We start from the raw sequence: 18,935 nt of genomic DNA on the forward strand, positions 1-18,935 counted from the left end.
TTTGTGGCTATGTTCAAAATTTACCTAAGTTATTATAAACAAACAAATTTATTGTATACATACTAAATAGTAAATTATATAAACTACTATTTCATATTTTACAAACCAAGGGCGTACCTAAGGGGGGGGTTTTCGGGTCTAGACCCCCCCCATTGATTAACTGAATTTAAAATGCTTAAGGTGCAAACCACAGATTGTATAATATAGTATAATTGGTATTTTATATAGTAAATGTATAATGTATATTATAATAAAATATCAAATAGAATGTAGCATTACGTCATCCGGTCACCGCTACAATATACACTTTTTATCGCCGTCTCCCATGTTCGGTTGGCCAAACGTACCAAATTATAAGTATTTATAATTAATCGCAAGTCCTCTCTTTTACGCATATTAATATAATATATATAACATATATTATATCATTAAATTATCTAAGATTATATCTTTGCTTGTCCAAGAATTATGTTGATAACGATAACGTGATTTCAAGATTGCAACAACAGCAGCACAGCTGATATTTTTATATAATAATATAGTATTATTTAGGTGGTATTTCCGGAGTATTACCACCAAAATAAGTATATAAATAAACAATAATAATGTTAATGTTTAATGTCTTTCTGTGCTATACAATCGGCAGTGCGCAAGTGTATATTTCTTATTATTATATTTATTAATTAAAATTTTAAATAAATAATGGATAAGTCATCAGAATCATCTGCAAAAGCAAAATTGGAAAAGTTTTTATTTAAAAAAGATACAGATATTCAAGTAAGTAAAAATTAATATTTTTGTGTTGCATATTTAAAAACATTATATACATTAGTTTTGTAGTACTTAATCAAAATACCTATATAAAATTAAAAATGATTTTTTATTAATAAAAACTAATAGTTTAAATGTCTAATAGTTTTATAAAGAAGTTGATTGTTGTGTTTTATATGTTTTTAAATTTAATATGTTTATAATAAATATTATTTTAGAAACAAGACAAAAAAAGATCAAATGTACAAAATCAAAATAGTTTAAATAAAAAACAAAAAATAGATAATTACTTCAAAAGTACTGTTTCAAATGTAAGTTATAAGATCCAAATACATTCTATCTAAATACTATCACAAATACATAAGTTATTTAAGTAATTTAACTTTTGATTATTTCAGAATACAGAAAGTAGTAAGATAAATAGTGAAAAAAACCAAAATATAATTGACCAATCTATTATTACAAACTGTGATGTAAGTATCTATGTATTTTATTTTAATACTACAATGCTCTAATATACTCAATGTTATACAAAGCTTATTTAATTTTCTAGAGCCTAAAAGATGGTCAAGATAGCCCGATACAAAATTTTACCTCTAATTATGAACTTAAAAATACATCGAGTGAAAATGACATTTCATTTCTTTTAGATAATGTCAAATTAAATTTACAAGAAAGATTAGAATTTATGAATACAATTTGGACACCTGATTTTAGTTATAATTTTCCAATAAAAACTGTAGGGAAAAAGCATCTTAAATTTCAAGCAAGCTGGCTACTAACATGGAAATGGCTTTCCTATTCTAAAATAAGAAATGGGGCCTTTTGCAAATATTGTGTAATTTTTTCTCAAAAAGAAGGAGGAATAGGAAAACAGAGTTTAGGCATGTTGTGTACTAAAGAATTTTCTAATTGGAAACATGCCATTGAAAAATTTAAAAATCATGAAGAAACTGGTTATCATAAAACTTGTATAGAAAATTATAAAGTAATGTCTCAAAAAAATTATACTCCTATAAATATGCAGATAAATAAAGCGATGGCTGCTGAACTTATTGAAAATAGGAAATTGGTTATGCCTGTAATTGAGAGTGTAATTTTTTGTGGGCGTCAAGGGCTTTCATTAAGAGGTCATAACGATTCTGGACCTTTAGTAATGGAACATGAGCCTATCGAAAATGATGGTAACTTTAGAGCTGTTTTAAGATATGGTCTTCGCATGAATTCTATGGGAAATTCTGATCTTCAACTAATAAGAGAACGCTGTAAACGTAATGCACAGTATATTAGTCCAAAAATACAGAATGAAATTGTTAATATATGTAATAATTTAATACTTGATAAAATTGTTAAAAAAATAAATTCTTCGAAAGGTTTTTGTGTTCTAGCAGATGAAACAGCTGATGTAGCTGGAATAGAACAGTTTTCAATTTGTGCCAGGTATATTTATAATAATGAAATAAAAGAAGACTTCTTAAATTTTGTTCCAGTAGAAAGTACAACAGGAGAAAATTTAGCTCATACTTTAATAAAAAGCTTGGAAAATTTTGGTATAAATATACAATATTTAAGAGGGCAAGGCTACGATGGGGCAGCTTCTATGAGTGGAAGGTTTAATGGTGTTCAAAGTATAATCAAAAAACAGTACAAGACAGCAGTATACGTTCATTGCAGTGCTCATGTGTTAAATTTAGTAATATGTAGTTCTTGTGAAATGGCTTGTATCAGAAATGCAATGGGTGTTATTGAAACTGTTTATAATTTTATGAATACTCCTAAAAGACAGTGTGTATTACAAAGTGAAGTAAGAAATAAAGTATTAAATTCAAAGAAAGAAAAATTAATAAAATTATGTGCAACACGTTGGGTAGAAAAACATGAATCTATTAGAACATTTATTGATTTACAAGAAGCTATAGTGAGCTCATTAGAAATAATGGCAGGGTGGGTTGATAAAGAAACTTCTTCAAAAGCAACACAACTACTTTTTTCATTAAGTGATACAACATTTAATGTAAGTTTGATGGTAATTGATGAAGTTTTTAAACATTCATATATCTTGTGTAAAGCATTACAAAGAGATAATATTGACTTAATCGAAGCAATGAATTTAGCTGAAGATTTAACTAATGAAGTAAAACAAATGAGACAAAATAGTGATGAAGTTTTTTCAAAAATTTTTATGACTTTAGAAGAAAAATCTAAACTTTTAAATTTTGATATTCATATTCCAAGAATTTGTAAGCGTCAAACCAACCGCTTTAATATTTCTACAGACTCTGCTGAATAGTATTTTAGAATAGCAATTTTTACTCCATTTTTAAATTATTTTATTGATCAAATGAATAATCGTTTTATAGAACACAGATCAATCATAAAAGGATTTCAATCTTTATTTGACAATGATTTGGATAAAAATAGGAATGACATTTTAGAGTTGATACAATTTTATAAAGATTCAGATGATCTAAGTGACCCCGATATAGTTATAACGGAACTTAAAATGTGGAAAAACATTTTAAATAGAATTGAAAAAGAAAAAAAACCAAAAAAAACTATTGAATTTCTTAAATTTTGTGAAGAAGATTTATTTCCAAATGTATATAAGTTATTAAAAATTGTATGTTTTTTGCCTGTGACAACATGTACTTCAAAAAGAAGTTTTTCATCTTTAAGAAGACTTAAAACTTATTTAAGAAGTACTATGGCTGAAAATAGACTTAATGGTTTAGCCATGCTAAGTATTCATCGTGAAGAACTTTTGACTCCTGAAGAAGTTATTGAACAGCTTATTAAAAAAAATAGAAGACTGAAATTTTAAACTATTAAAAATTATATTAGTTATATTAAAATAAATGTAATATTTAACACATTGTTTAAATTTTAAGTTAATAAATTAATAGGTTTGGTGTTTTTTTAATTACATAGTTTTTTTAATATTTAAAAAAAGTGGACCCCCCCTTTGAAAAATTTCTGGGTACGCCCCTGTAATATACAACTTAAAGTTAAGAACATTCTGTTTGTTTACATGTTTAAATTTTTCTACAATATGTGACCATTTTTAAACTTATGTTTTACTTAAAACTTGCATAACAATTGAATCACCATAAAAAAGACACAGACAATGTTCTCAACTTAAAGTTTGATAATAGATCAATTGACTCACAATTCATATTAAAGTTAACTAAGATTAACTTTTGTCAAATACTTATTTGCTATGCTGAGTCATAAGGGATAGATAAAAACTATTGTGCTAACATGTTGGAAATTATGTATATGGCATTTTTTTTCCATTCATATTTAAATACCTAATTTTTAATGTCAAATACAATATACATTATTATGAAACAAAATTAAGAATTATTCGTCGTGACTTTGTGAGTATACCTACATATTATATTACCAGTTGAAAAATTGGTTAAATATTTTAGAATTAAGAACAATGAATGAAAATATTAAAATGCATACCGATGTAACAACTAAAAATTAATATTTATTAAAGTTCTTTGCTATAAATAATTATTGTTAATCAATTTTTTTTTATTTTTTCTTTTTTAGCGGTAGCAGTTTTTGTGCGATCTATACGACCAACAACGACCTACTACTATAGATATCCTAAACTGTTTTTTCCTTTAAGTGGAACCATTATATGATTAAATTTTGGTTATATACCACATTGGAGTGTATACGAAAGTATTGAGAACTCTAAACCTATTTGCCTGATTAAATATTTGATTTTAAGTTCAGTATACTGTACTATTAATACAAACACTTTTAGTTCAGTGTGTGTACCTATACTAATTTATGAACTTTTAATAAATTATACTATTTCTATACATAGTATCTTTCATTAACACATTAATAAAACAAGTTATTTCTTTATTATTTAAACAAAAAAAAATCACTATGTCCAATAGCATTGACATGGAGCAATGCAGTGGAATAAACGGTACGTCAAAACTCTCCACACTTGTTGAGAGTGATAATAAAATAGAAGAATCCCATAACAAAAAAAAAATTTGTGGGCGTATTCAAAAAATTAGTCTTAAGAACAGAGTTAAGGATGTTGCCGATTGCATTAGATTAAAATACCCAACTATAATAGATGAAACTGTTAAAATGTCTGACCCGAGAATAATAGATATTTGCAAAGAGGTATTTAAAACAAATAATATAAAAAAACTTAGTTATGATGTAGTTAAAGCATTGTCGGCGAACAACTCAACGCTGTGTAAACTCGTTAGAGGAACTACAGAAACTAATAAACCTATAAACATAAAACATTTAATACCTAAAAGTGAATTGGCCCTACACCCATATTCAGCTGCAACTGATATTTGTAGATTAAAAAAAATCGCTAAAAGTAGAAAAAATATATCAAGATTAATCCGTAACAGTCAAAAGTTTCATACAACAAACAAGGAAATCTCTTTATCTGTAAATTGTGATGAAGGTTTCGACACACTTTTGCCGGTACAAATCGGTGAGTCTATTGTTGAGAATAATTTAGGTGTCTGTGACAGAGTATTGGATGTCACTCAACACTCATTATCAAATACAAGTTGTAAGTCCAACAAATTAGGAATCAATGACAATGTCGAAAACTTAAGGGTCGACAATTCAGGTAAGAATCCCTATGAAACTGAAAATATCACAGTACTGAATAGCTGTACTAGAGATCCTCATACAATTGCTAGTACTAATAAAAAAACAAATTTTGACACTCCCTCAAACGAAGTATTGAGGAGGGATGTTAGGCGAAAACTAGATTTTAAAGCCGACTGTGACATAGAGTCAGAGATTTCTAAGTGTACAGCGATAAAACAAACAAATGAACAATTAGAGAATGACTGTGGAGTCTCCGAACTTAATTGGACGTTAGACGCTTTGAACAACAGTTTCCTTAAATCAGGTGAAATTAAAATGATCGAAGAGACAAACAACTCTTTGGCTTGTAACTATTCTAATGTTATTACTTCTACTCCAATTAGGTTAGAAGTAGACATTTCTAGACAACAAACATTTACACATTCATCGCAAACCGTTGACTTTAAATGTCATAAAAGTTATGTTGACGGTGATTATTCTCCTATGAAATCTATAATGCTACCGAATCAGGAGCAAGTGATAGATACTGTAACTCCGATAAAATTGTCAGGAACTATTGTGGCTTGTAGTACTCCTGAGGCGGACGCAAAAGCGCTTCCCAGGAATTCCAAAAACATATTTCCGTCGACAATCAGCGGTGACCTAGAAAATAAAAAAGGAAAGCGATATAATTTTTTGAATCTTAACACTATAGAGGGTACTTTTGAGTTATCCATTAGTGAATGGAATAAACTTGAAAAGTTGTCTAATGAACATGATAGAATGTCAAAGGACCTTAGAAATATGTTGATTAGAGAAAAGTTTGTAACCGTTAATAACTCTTGTGTTCTGTCCATAAAAAATGTTAATAAAAATAGTCGCGGTGAATTCACTAGTATTTATGGTTATTGCAGACACAATACTTGTAAAAGTTTTAAGTTTGATTTTGAAAAGAAAACTGAAAGCGCCGTTAAGGTGTATGTTCTTAGCAATCATATAAACTATAGCCATGGTGGAAAATTAACTAACTTTCTAAGAGGACCGGAGCGAATGAGTTATCGAAAAGAGGCAAGCCACACAAAACCGTTGGCTTCGAGGCAAAAACATGTTATGAAATCTTCTCCTAGCAAGATTAAACGAGGGAACCTTCAAAACATAAGATCAACCAGTGTGTATAACAGAGTGTCACACGAGACTCTGAGTAAGTTTGATTTCAATAGCGATGACCGATTAGATATGGTACAAATGACTTCTGAAAACTCAGAATTCGTGAAATATGTGTCACCCCCCCAAAGTCCTAACTTCGAATGTTACATATTCAGTAAGGAGCAATTGATGGTTTTGAATAAACTCAAACCGGTCACATTACATGTTGACGCGACGGGTACAGTCATAAGACCTACTACTTTAAAAAAAAAACAAGAAAAACGTTTGTTGTATTATGCAGCAGTAATAAAAGCAAATGATCACATGATGCCAGTTGCAGAATTCATAAGTACCAATCCATCAACAACAGCTATTTTCAGTTGGTTATATGCATTTAAACAGTTTGCAACAGAACACGGCTTTGACGTATCAGATTTAATTGCAAATGTGACAAGTGATTTCTCTACGGCAATAATCAAATCGCTGGCACAGGCTTTTAACGGGTGCAAGGATGTCATTGACTACCTAGATCAATGTTATGATTACTTGTACAATCACAAACAAATGAAATCAAAAATCATACTAAATTTGTGTTGCTGTCACCTGGTAAAAAATATTTCAGACGACGTTTTCAAGTACTATGGTGCAGCTGGCAAAACTAATGAAAACAAAGATCTTGCACGTATAGTTGTTGGTTTTGTAACACCAGCATTTGATCTGAAAATGGTAAATGATTTGGATAAATGGTTTAAAGCACTTTGCACTGTTATACTTTCACCATACCAAAATGACAATGTTCAGAAATCCATTGACTACCTGATTGATATTAACATCAGCGATAGGACGGTGTTGAATTCAAAAGAGTACAAAGATTTTGAAAATATTTTGTTCTTAAATTCTGATGGAACACAGGTAGATGATCTGAAAACAAACCCATTATCAAAGGGAAAATATAAAGCTTCAAAGTTTTATGGTCATTTTGCAAAAATGTCTAGAGACATAAGAGCATCATTTACATTAGATAATGAAGGCGTTCCAAACGAGTTTCACAACGAAGAATACTTCAGTGACTTGCTGGGATCTGTTGTACCCGTAATACCAATGTGGACTTGTCTTATGTTATATTCCAAAATAGAAGTGTGCCATAGACCAAATAATTCTGGTGCAGAATTATGGTTTCATTATCTCAAAGGGAACAGCCTACAAGCAAAAAGTATGAAGTGTAGTCGCTTCATAAGGCTTACTAGAGACAGGATAGAAAGTGTTGCCAAGGAAGTCCTGTGTGACATACCGAACAAGCGTTGTGCTATTCCCAAAAAACGAAATGTCGATGGCGATATTCTTTGGAAAAACAAAAGCATCTTATCAGTCAATACAGCAACAGATCTGAGTGACGATGAAGACGCTGAACAGTGGCGAGCTAGAAAAAATAAGAAAATAGGTTATTTTAAGCAAGGCAGCTTAATAGCAAATATGAAAAAATTTAAACCTATTCAAGCTATACACAAGAAAACAGAGATAACAGTTGATTTAACTACGATTAGTGATGAAGATAATCAAATGACAGAAAATAATATGGTCACCCCAAACGCAGTAAAAAATGTAAAAACATTTTTAACGCCTGGTAGTTACTGTTCGCCTATTGATAAAACACCATTAAAATATGATACTTACTCTAACAGACTAAAAAAAGACGTCAATTTTTATAGACAAATTATCAGAAACAACGATAACAAAGATAAAATCGAGTATACTGTAGGCATATATAAACACGTAGAGAACATTATAGGTTACTCGGAAATATTGTTTTCAGATTTTGATACATTATCCGATTATCGGTCGGACAGTCCTTATGACTGCACAAAAATGTGGCTTTCTAATTTTGTGATATCTATAATATTGGCTAGTTATTCTGTGAAATATAGCAAAAAGTCAAACACCCAAATATTCAGTTCGGATTTGGTTTCTGCTATTGTTGAAAAACACAAATATTATAAAGCGAAGGTGACCATTAAAGAAAATAGTTTTCTCGTTATGCCTTGGAATGTAGGAGGTTCACATTGGATAATAGCATTTGTAGATTTTTGTACAAAAGAATGTTTCATAATGGATCCTATGGGACATAAGATCAGTGAACAAGAGCGTTTCAATAAATTGGTTAAGGGACTTAAACTGTACTGTTCGTATGGTGAACATAAATGGTTTCCAAAATTGAACTTAAGTAACCATAAAATACAAAATGTTCCGCTACAAAAAGATTCGTATAATTGTGGAGTATACGTACTATATTATGCCATTACATTGATGAACAGAGATTGTTTTGATACGTTATTCGAACCTATGGGATATAGGCAGTATCTCAAGACATATTTGTTGGAAAATTCGGATTTCATGAGAGACATCTGCTTTTATTGTGGCAGGACAGGTTATTCTCACAGAGCAATGAGTCATAAAAAAGATGTTGAATGGGTTGAGTGTACGGACTGCAACCGATGGATGGTGATTCACTGTATTCCCGATGAGGATAAATTAGACACAACAGCAGACTATGAACAAAGTGATTTTAAATGTCTTTTGTGCCAGGAACAACATTAATTAAAAAAAAACCTATAAAATAAAAGTGTAGACATGAACAATCATTACAAAACAAAATAAACTTTTGAGTAGTTCAATATAAATATTAAGTAAGTGCCCAACAGTAAGTATTTAAATAGTTGAGTAGTAATACCAGATACCTAATAGTAATAGTTTAATTTGAATACATTAAAACACTAAGTTTCTATTGGTTAGTGAATAATAGTCAACAATAAAACCATTAATTATAATTAAACAATAATTACATACTGGTGTACCCACACTAACAAGTTTAACTCTATCATAGTAGGTATAGTGAATTAATTAATACCAATAAAAATATGTATATAATGGAGAATAAAATATATTTTACTTTGTTAATATATACCTGTCTAACATGAAACAAAATAAAATGAATAGTCAAGATACCTACTAACATAATGAATAACTTGTGAAAAGTGTTGTTTTCTATAGGCCTACTGGGGATCATTTCAACACAAAAAAAAAAAAAAAAAAATGAAACGAATCCATTGCATTGCCTCTTGGGCGGATTTGGAAAATGCACTTCCATAACAGTACATTATACAATATTATATAATCTACTAATTACTTTTAACTGTAACATTATTATTTAACACAATCTGAATTGCACAGTTAATACTTACAGGTTTCATGATTTATAATAGTACAATAGTACCTTCAACACTGCGTTTGGAATTTGAATTGAGTACTCTTACTAGTTACTATAAGTCTATAAACACAAATGGTAATTAGAATAAGTTCTCAGCAATAATAGCAATAAACAAGGTGGCCCCTTGGAAACATGTCAGCAATAATTGTAGTGAAAATACCTATACCCACTCACAACAAAGGTAAATTCGTAGCAATAATGTGGCAATAACACTATTGAGTATTGCCGGTATTGGTGATACGTAGCAATAAACTTATACAATAATTAGGTGGTAACACTGATTTCATAGCGTACGATAATTAGTTAGAAATAGAGAGCATCAAGTCAGCAATAATCATTGAGAACCACTGAAATTTTCTTATCACAGATAGTCGATTATTGCTAATGTAATTTTCATTGATTTTTTATTTCACTGCTGTAGTGATATTTTGGAGAAAAGTAACCCAATAGTGTCTCCATTTTAAAGAATATCACAATTATCGTCAATGTCTGATGAGGAATTGTTATTGAATAATGGTTCTAAAATTTCAATGTTCTGAGTAATCCTATCATTAAGCTTAATATTCTCTTCAAAACACGGGGAGATTCGGATTCAGCTGAGCATATTTTGGACTCACATGCTCAATAGCTGAGATATCACCAAATATCTTTTTAATTAAATAATAACATTCACAAGAAAATGTGATTTATATTTTGGCTCACATTGCTCACATATCATTAGCCAGTCATCGTACAGTTCAACATTTTCACCTAATTCTTCATATAATATATCTGTTGATGAATTGAGATTGAACAGACCATTTACTCGTTTGTTCTACAATGCATGAAACAAATGGTGGCTCTGTACCTAATAATACTGTGCCTATGCATTGACCGTGCTTGGAGAAATAACTAGGAAAATATTAAATGTCGAGAAAGACTTGGTTTATAAATCTCTAAGAGTCTTATTACAACTACAGACATGTGAAGAGTTTCAGATATTAAGGTTTATGCAAGAAATAATGGCTGATAATGAAACCAGTTCTTTGGGAATACTTAAGTCATAATTACATTGCAGGCAGACAACGGGCATATTGCTGAAAAACTGCGCATTAACGCAATATGAGGCTAGAATCTCTGCAATGGTTCTAAATACTTTTATCTCACATGGAAAAACAAACGCCTAGATAAATGTATGATGCTCTTGTAAATATTCCCGTGACTGTCTCTTCAAAGATTAAGGAAAATTGTTAAAAACGAGACCAAGACAACTGAAGAATATTGCAAGAGCCATGCCAGAGCTAAAAGTGAAGGTAAATTTTAACCAGGCCACTAATGGTCTGTTCAATCTCAATCATCAACAGATATTTTTATGAAGTTGAATTAGTATGTGAAAATGTTGGAACTTGTAATGATGACTGCATAATGATATGTGAGCAATGAGCCAAAATATGTGTTCATACATTTTCTTGTGAATGCGTTGATTATTTAATTAAACAGATATTTGCAAGCATATTCATGCTACTGTAGCATGTATGTCCAAAATATGCTTACAGCTGAATCTGAAATCTCCCGTGTTTTGAAGAGAATATTAAGCTTAATGATAGGATTACTCAGAACATTGAAATTTTAGAACCATTATTCATAACAATTCCTCATCAGACATTGACGATAATTGTGATATTCGTTATAAAATGGAGACCTTGGGTTACTTTCTCCAAATATCACTACAGCAGTGAAATAAAAATCAAATTAAATCACTTGATCGTTGTTTGGAAAGTTCAAATAGAAGCTTGAGGCTAAAAAAGCAAATTACACGTCAATAAGATTGATCAACAAAAGGCTTTTCGACCAAAGACCATTTAAGCAAACCAACATGGTGAAAAAGCATATTCAGAAAATATTAAAACAATATCCTGAAAATCCTCTTACAGCTATTGAAAATGTACATACACAATTTGATCATAGTATTAGTTAGAATTACCCTATTGTGTTTATTTTGAATGAGCTACTTTTATTTTATATAATATATTTTAAATAATATGATATTTACTAACTATTGCAATAATAATTTTTATTTTAATTACTAGACTGTTTGGTTTTTAATTCTTGTGTTTCTATTCAGTATTCATTTCTATAAACTATAACGAGACATACGATTGAGAGCTGTTAATCGAATTTAGAATTTAGTGTCTGTCCATCAAAACAGTAGAAATAGTAGAATATAATAGTGTATTTCATGTTTAATATCTTTATGTATCGGTTTTTTTTTTATACATTTTATTCAAATTATACATTTTCAGCATAATTATTTCTTTGAGATAACTTGGCTAGAATGACAATAAATTAATTAGAAATCAAAAATATAATAAATAACTTAATTATATTATTGGCGTTTTCTAAGTACTATCAAATATCAATTATTATTATCACACAATAATAATAGTGATAACATAATCCTCCGAGCTGTGGCGATCATAGACCTTATACTCATAGACGGAGCATCCAGGTGGGATGCGGGTGGGTGGTGCGGTCATTTCTGGCTTGCCAACAGTGATGCCATTCCTTGAGATCAAAAACATTGTTATTAACACTTACCATATAATTTGTTTTGTGGTGTCTGAATTTGAAATTTGAGTTTTTTGCAACATATTTATACATATTTCCTACTTTGCATATTTTTTTTAATTTATAAATTTTTCTGTATATTTTATATTTTTATATATTCTTTTAAATATTATATATTTATATACCTTAATATGTACTTTCATTCAATATTATTTACACAATAAACCATATTTTTATATGTATAAAAAATAAATAAATATTATTAATGATAAACAAAAATACCATTAAAATTCAATACATTGATATTATATAATAGTTTTTATTGCCATCATTTAAATTACTGAATTAGTAATAAAAATTAAAATTACGAAACGATGATAGCATATCAGCTACACAGCATAATGTAAACACCAAACAGTAAATCACGGACTAAGATATACCTAGTATATCTTAGTCCGTGCAGTAAATAAGAGGCTACACAACCTGGTTTGTTGATTGAGCATGCGCAGAAGTGTTCAACAACATGTGCAGCGCACCCTATTCTCACTGCGGGAACTACTAGCAAGCTCCGTCTATGAGTATAAGGTCTATTGCCGATTAGTGGCGATTGCCTCGTGTTTACCGGCATTTATTATCGTTTATCTACTAATACGTGATAAGACCGTATACCAGGAAACAGTAACCAGTGTTATATTGTGTAACCATGATGGTAAATTGTAAAATGTTATTTTATACTTTTCATATTACTGATAACCATTTTATAAACACTTTTTTTTATCTAATAGTATTGTTTATCTATCTTGTTATTATCAATTATGACCCTAATGGCTAGTGTTAAATTGAGATAAAATTTCGTTTTGACTTCTGGTTTTTATTGTTGGGTTTGTAAGATTGCCCAGTAGCAGTAAATTGAACGAATATTGAATCATTAATAAGTCGCAAACGGATTAATCAAATTAAATTCTATAAACGTTAAATTTATTTTTTTCAGTATGTTTATAGATTTTTGTTAACGAAAATAGGTATTGCTATTTGAAAATCAAAAGTTGATAGTGTTTTATCAAATAAGGGAGTAAGTTAAAATTATCAAAATTGTAACACAGTGTAAAAAAGTAAAACCTAGAAAGTAAAAAAAAAAAATTATTTTAAAATTCCTTATACTTCCCGAGATATTAACTGGTTCACGATAAAAAAATCACCCTGTATATCTATGTTGTTTGTATTAGGTTTCCAGCGAATGATGACTTTAGGCATTTGTGGATGTTGTTCGCCGAGAACAATGGTGTGAATGTTCAACTGTTAAATCCTACCTCCGCTCAGTGTTCAAGGCATTTTGTCCCTGGTGTAGACTACAAAGTAGGCACTTCACGTCGTCGTCATTTGCTTAACACAGCAGTGCCGTCTTTGGTGAGTGATTTTTTAATTTTTTAACAACATTATCAAATATAATAAATATAAAATATATAACACATAACATGTCAAATATCCTACTGTATTGTGATAACTGCTACCTATGTTTATACACACACACACACATACATAGCACACCTAGCAATTTATTAATTATTGTTGTAATTGTAAAATATTTTTTGATTTGATGATGATGATGATTTGATCGATTTGACAAGTAGATGTTGGGCAACAAAGCATCCACTGTTGCAAGCAAAGGAGTACACATCATTCTTATTTATTATTCCACACGTTGAAATGTTACAGTAAAATGTATAATGTTATATGTGTACCAAACTTCAATGATTTTATACAGACACACATTAAAACTGACCTCATATAATGTTACAGGTAGTACAAAATCAGCACCAGATGATTGCAGCGCCAGATGGCGAACAAGACATAGACGTGGAAATTGTTGAAGTACAAATCGATAATGTCATGACGGACGTAGACGAAGAACCGTTGGCACAAGTCTTAGAGGACATTGAGGTTGTAGATATGCTGCCAGCTGACGTTGCAGCAGTATATGAATTCATGGATGTATTCGACTTTTACCATCAGACGTCGACGGTGAAGTCAGTGTATATTTCACATTAAATAAAAATAGATGATATTGTTTTTTTACAACTTTGTTGTTTAAACTACAGTTCATACCGATTCCCCTGGCTGCTCCCAGAGCACATGTGCCCGTTAGAGACCGTCCGGCTGGCGTTCGACACCAACTTCCCGAACAGCACGACATAGGACCATTGGATGCCGCCTGTGCTCACTGTTATGGCCGTCATTTCCGGTGTGAGAAGATTGGAAATACTCATTTTTCAACGTGTTGCAATAATGGTCAAACGGCTATTACGGGTGACCGCGTGTTGGGTCAACCTCCAGAGTTATTAATTCGTTTGTTAATAGATGATTCACAGGTAGCCAGACACTTTAGAAAAGAAATCAGACGATACAACAACACTTTGGCGTTTGCTGCGTTTTCCACTGACCTCAACCCAAGATGTTTGCCAGGTCGGGGTCCAAAAGTGTTTACTGTTCACGGGCAGGTGTATCGTAGGATTTCTAACGATGTCGTTAGAAATGAAATGATTCAACCGAGTTACTGTGAGTTGTATTTCATTGAATCCGGGGAAGCCAATCGGATTCTAATGGCACAACAGCCACGCCAACGTCCATTATTGGAGAACTTGATTACAGAGTTAGACAGTCTGTTACGGCAAATCAATCCGTTTGCAGTGGCTTTTCAGTAATAATACATTAAATATACATTCATTACACTTATAAACAAACCCCATCACATTGAAAATCAACACACACACATAATATATTTATATAATGTAATTATATAATAACAATCGTTACATAATTTAACTCAATGATGGCACTTGAGTGTACTGTGGATTTGTTGTATTCGTTATTGTCATCATACTATGTAAATCACTTTTAGTTATTTCTTTGTTGTTGTTGTTGTATAAAAAAAAAAATTTAATCATATAGTTTTTTGTTAATATATTTCAATCGATATTCTATTGTTTGCATGTACACATTCATGACAGCTGTTGCCGCCGCAACATAGCTTATTATTATATATATTGCCGCCACCGACCGATCCACACACACACACATAAACATATTTTTCTCTATAAATTTTATTTTTATATTTAATTATGTGTTTGTGAATTATTATATAATATGTAGATTACAGTCGGCACGTTATCTGTAGCCCCCGCGTCGCTAGGGGATTATTATTTAGCACGGCCGCCGCGAAAATTGTATTCTAAATACGTCGTCGCGCAAAGACCAAACGGCCGTTATTATATTATATCATTTTTTTATTATATTTTGTTGCGCAAATCGCTTATTTTTCTAGTATTTTTTTATTATATTTATTATTGTGAGCGCGAATCGCCACCTTTTAGGATTATTATTATATTTATATTGTGCGCGAATCGCCAATTCTATTATTTATTAATAATTATATTATATTTTTATATTGTGTTCGTTCCTGTTGTGTGTGTGAGCGTGATTATTATTTTTTATATAGCCATATTTAGGACCAGCTGGCCAGTCTGCGCTCCACAAATTGTGAGTTCTTTTTTATTATTACTATTATTATTATTATTTATTTATTACATATTTACATTTATAAATTGAGTCAGAAGGACTATTTATTATTATTATTTATATTGTAGCTCTAATAGCTATCTTTCTTATTAATTATTATTATTATATTTTTGTTGTTGTGGCTCTAATAGTTACTCCTTTTTATTATATTTTTACTTGTTGGGCCAAAAGGGCCGTAGCCTATTTAATATATTATTATTTCATATTTTTTACTATATATAATTTTTTCATTTACCGCAACAGAGTTACCTGATTTTCCTTAGTTTTTAAGCCATACACACAAACATATATACACACAGACACACACCACCTACACACTAGCACTCACAGGATTTGCTCGGCGAACCTGTCCACTTCCTGTTGAGTGCTATACACATATATACACACATACACAGGTCGGTCGGTGTGTGACCGTATAACAGCATAATAATATTTGGTGACCGGGCGCGCACACTTATCATTAGATGCTCCCGGCCCGTACAACAGCACTCACTACCTAAATTTACTTAATTCGTTGTTATTATTCATTATTCATTATTATTATTTCAGAATATTGTGTTGCGATCATACTCATATAATTTATAATTATTCTTATTCTGATGATGTACGTAGTTTGCATCTTATTCACTACTCACTCTTTAAGATATCTACTTTTTTAAGAATAAAATTTAACATGTGTGATTTTACAATACCAGTGCGCTATCATATTCTTATTTCACCTTAATATATACATACAATTATTGACCAATTTTAATCGCCGTTAAACCGCTTATATTGCACCAAACGAGACTTAAACCTAATCATCACCTCTATAGCATATTTTATTTATTTGTATTGTATTACACTGAGCGTCATACACTTTATATATATTGCTGTATGCTAGCAATAATAATACAATGCTAACATAATCTTATAATAATATAATATATAATATAGACTTCAGAATGATAACTCTATTATTATTTTGTTACAGGACCATGCAACAGGTATGGCAGAGGGAACAAGAAGCTGCTGCTGCTGATCCCACGGTGCGACCGAGAAGAGTGACAATGCACATCATCGCCAACCCAAATAATGACCCTCGGCGATACAATCCACCAACTGGTAATGCGAATGAAGTAGCAGTCGTATTCGTTGGTGATGACGGGCTACCACCGAGGAACCTCGATCTGGTCATCTATGACACGAACCCGGTGGACGCACAACACCGGATGCAAAGCATATCAGTGGGCTCGCCTCATGCGGATCCCATGCTGTATACACTGTTCTTTCCATACGGAGAATCCGGTTGGCAGTACAACCTGCGACAAGAGGGTAACCGCCGCAACGCTGTTCGCGTTCGGAACACCATCAGGGAGTTTGTGTGTTACCGTCTGGCCATTCGATATACGGGAAACAATGGACACGGGAAAGACGGCCAAACGTTTAGTTTATTACATGCTGGTGGTTTTTTATTACAGCAATACGTGTGTGATCAGTACGTTCGGATGGAAGCGAACAATTTGCGCTACACCAGACTCAATCAGAAAGCGCTGTTCGCCGAAGCGTATCAGGGGCTTGTGGACCAAATAAACCAACAGCATTATGTCGATGAAATCAATCCCGTTGGTCGCAGGATGACTTTGCCTTCGAATTTTGTAGGTGGCCCCCGTTACATGAAACAATGTTACCATGACGCGATGGCCATTGTGCGTAAGTACGGTAAACCTGACCTGTTCATAACTTTTACATGTAACCCTAAGTGGCCAGAAATCGTAGACAACATTCCGCATTGCTTGAAAGCTAACGACATGCCCGACCTGGTGGCGAGGGTGTTCCACACAAAACTAAAGCAGCTGATGCGTGATATAACAACTGATAAGGTATTTGGTAACGTAGAAGCTTACGTATATACTATTGAATTTCAGAAACGCGGTCTTCCGCACGCACACATACTCATCATCTTGCACGAGGACAGTAAGTTGCTCACTGCCGAGGACGTTGACGATGTTGTATGCGCCTGTTTGCCCGACCCTGAAACCGACAGACGCCTATTCAACAGTGTGACATCACACATAATACACGGACCTTGTGGACAGCTAAACCGTAACAGTCCGTGTATGGTGGACAACACTTGCTCTAAAAACTATCCAAAAGAGTACAGCGAAGAGACTTTGTACATATCTGACGGCGGTTACCCCAACATACCGCAGACCTAATAATAAAATATATATATATATATATATATATATAATGTACGTTATTTTTTAAATTAATAAAATTGCATACCATAACATACATTAAATTAATTATACTGTATACGGACATATAGTTATTAGATTGACGACCAACCTTGTGTTATATTTATTTCGATTCGATTTCGATTCTACTTGGATTTAACAAGTACAACTTTCTTTATAATTTACTACTACTACTACTAAGAACGTTTCCAATTATATTATTACGTTGTAACTTTTAAATGCGAATACGTGTTGATTTCAGTTACATAAATTCACGGCACGTCAGTCCACCAGAAGCAGTTTGGAGGTTATTTTCGTTTGAAATGCATAAGAGGAGTCATACGATCGTTAGACTTCAAGTGCACTTGGAAGATTATCACAACGTGTACTTTTCTTCTAATCAGATACTGGAGAGGGCTGTAGTAAACCGACGTTTTTAGTATAAAAACGTAGTTCTAAAGTCCAGTGGCCTAAAACTATATCACGCCACCAAATCGGACCACTGATGCCTTTACCTGATTGGATTAGAAACATCACGCCATTTCCGTGACGTCAATCATCCTTTCCTAATCACGGCATGTCTCATATAAATAGGAGCCCTCTTCACAGGGAGCTCCAGAGAGTATTTCATACACAAACGTTTCACCCACGCTTACCAAGAGCCTCTAGGGAAACGTTCCACACACATATTCTCTCCGGTTTAGTATTTCAATACTAAGTCGAAACACTTCTAAAAAGTTTATATTTTAAAGTTATTTTATATTTAATAAATTTTTAAAGTAAATATTAATATTTTGTTATTAATACTAATTCAAACATAAAAC

At 31.7% G+C, this 18,935-nt stretch overlaps 2 protein-coding genes across 2 annotated transcripts; both read left to right on the forward strand.

Moving 5' to 3' along the window:
- Positions 1 to 702: 702 nt before the first annotated feature.
- Positions 703 to 3,149, forward strand: LOC112595286 (zinc finger MYM-type protein 1-like). The gene is made up of 6 exons (XM_025340424.1): positions 703 to 777; positions 1,170 to 1,244; positions 1,325 to 2,093; positions 2,145 to 2,570; positions 2,643 to 2,935; positions 3,132 to 3,149. The coding sequence occupies exons 1-6, from the start codon at positions 703 to 705 to the stop codon at positions 3,147 to 3,149; spliced, it is 1,656 nt and encodes a 551-aa protein (XP_025196209.1).
- A 9,541-nt stretch (positions 3,150 to 12,690) lies between these two features.
- On the forward strand, positions 12,691 to 18,090 carry LOC112595280. Its single transcript, XM_025340420.1, has 5 exons — positions 12,691 to 12,719; positions 13,543 to 13,723; positions 14,117 to 14,338; positions 14,416 to 15,014; positions 16,866 to 18,090. Exons 1-5 carry the CDS (start codon positions 12,691 to 12,693, stop codon positions 18,088 to 18,090), a joined length of 2,256 nt encoding a protein of 751 aa, XP_025196205.1.
- Positions 18,091 to 18,935: the final 845 nt, after the last annotated feature.

Source organism: Melanaphis sacchari, unplaced genomic scaffold (assembly GCF_002803265.2).
Source record: "Melanaphis sacchari strain LSU unplaced genomic scaffold, SCAv2.0 Contig268_pilon_pilon, whole genome shotgun sequence".
Classification (NCBI taxonomy): domain Eukaryota; kingdom Metazoa; phylum Arthropoda; class Insecta; order Hemiptera; family Aphididae; genus Melanaphis; species Melanaphis sacchari.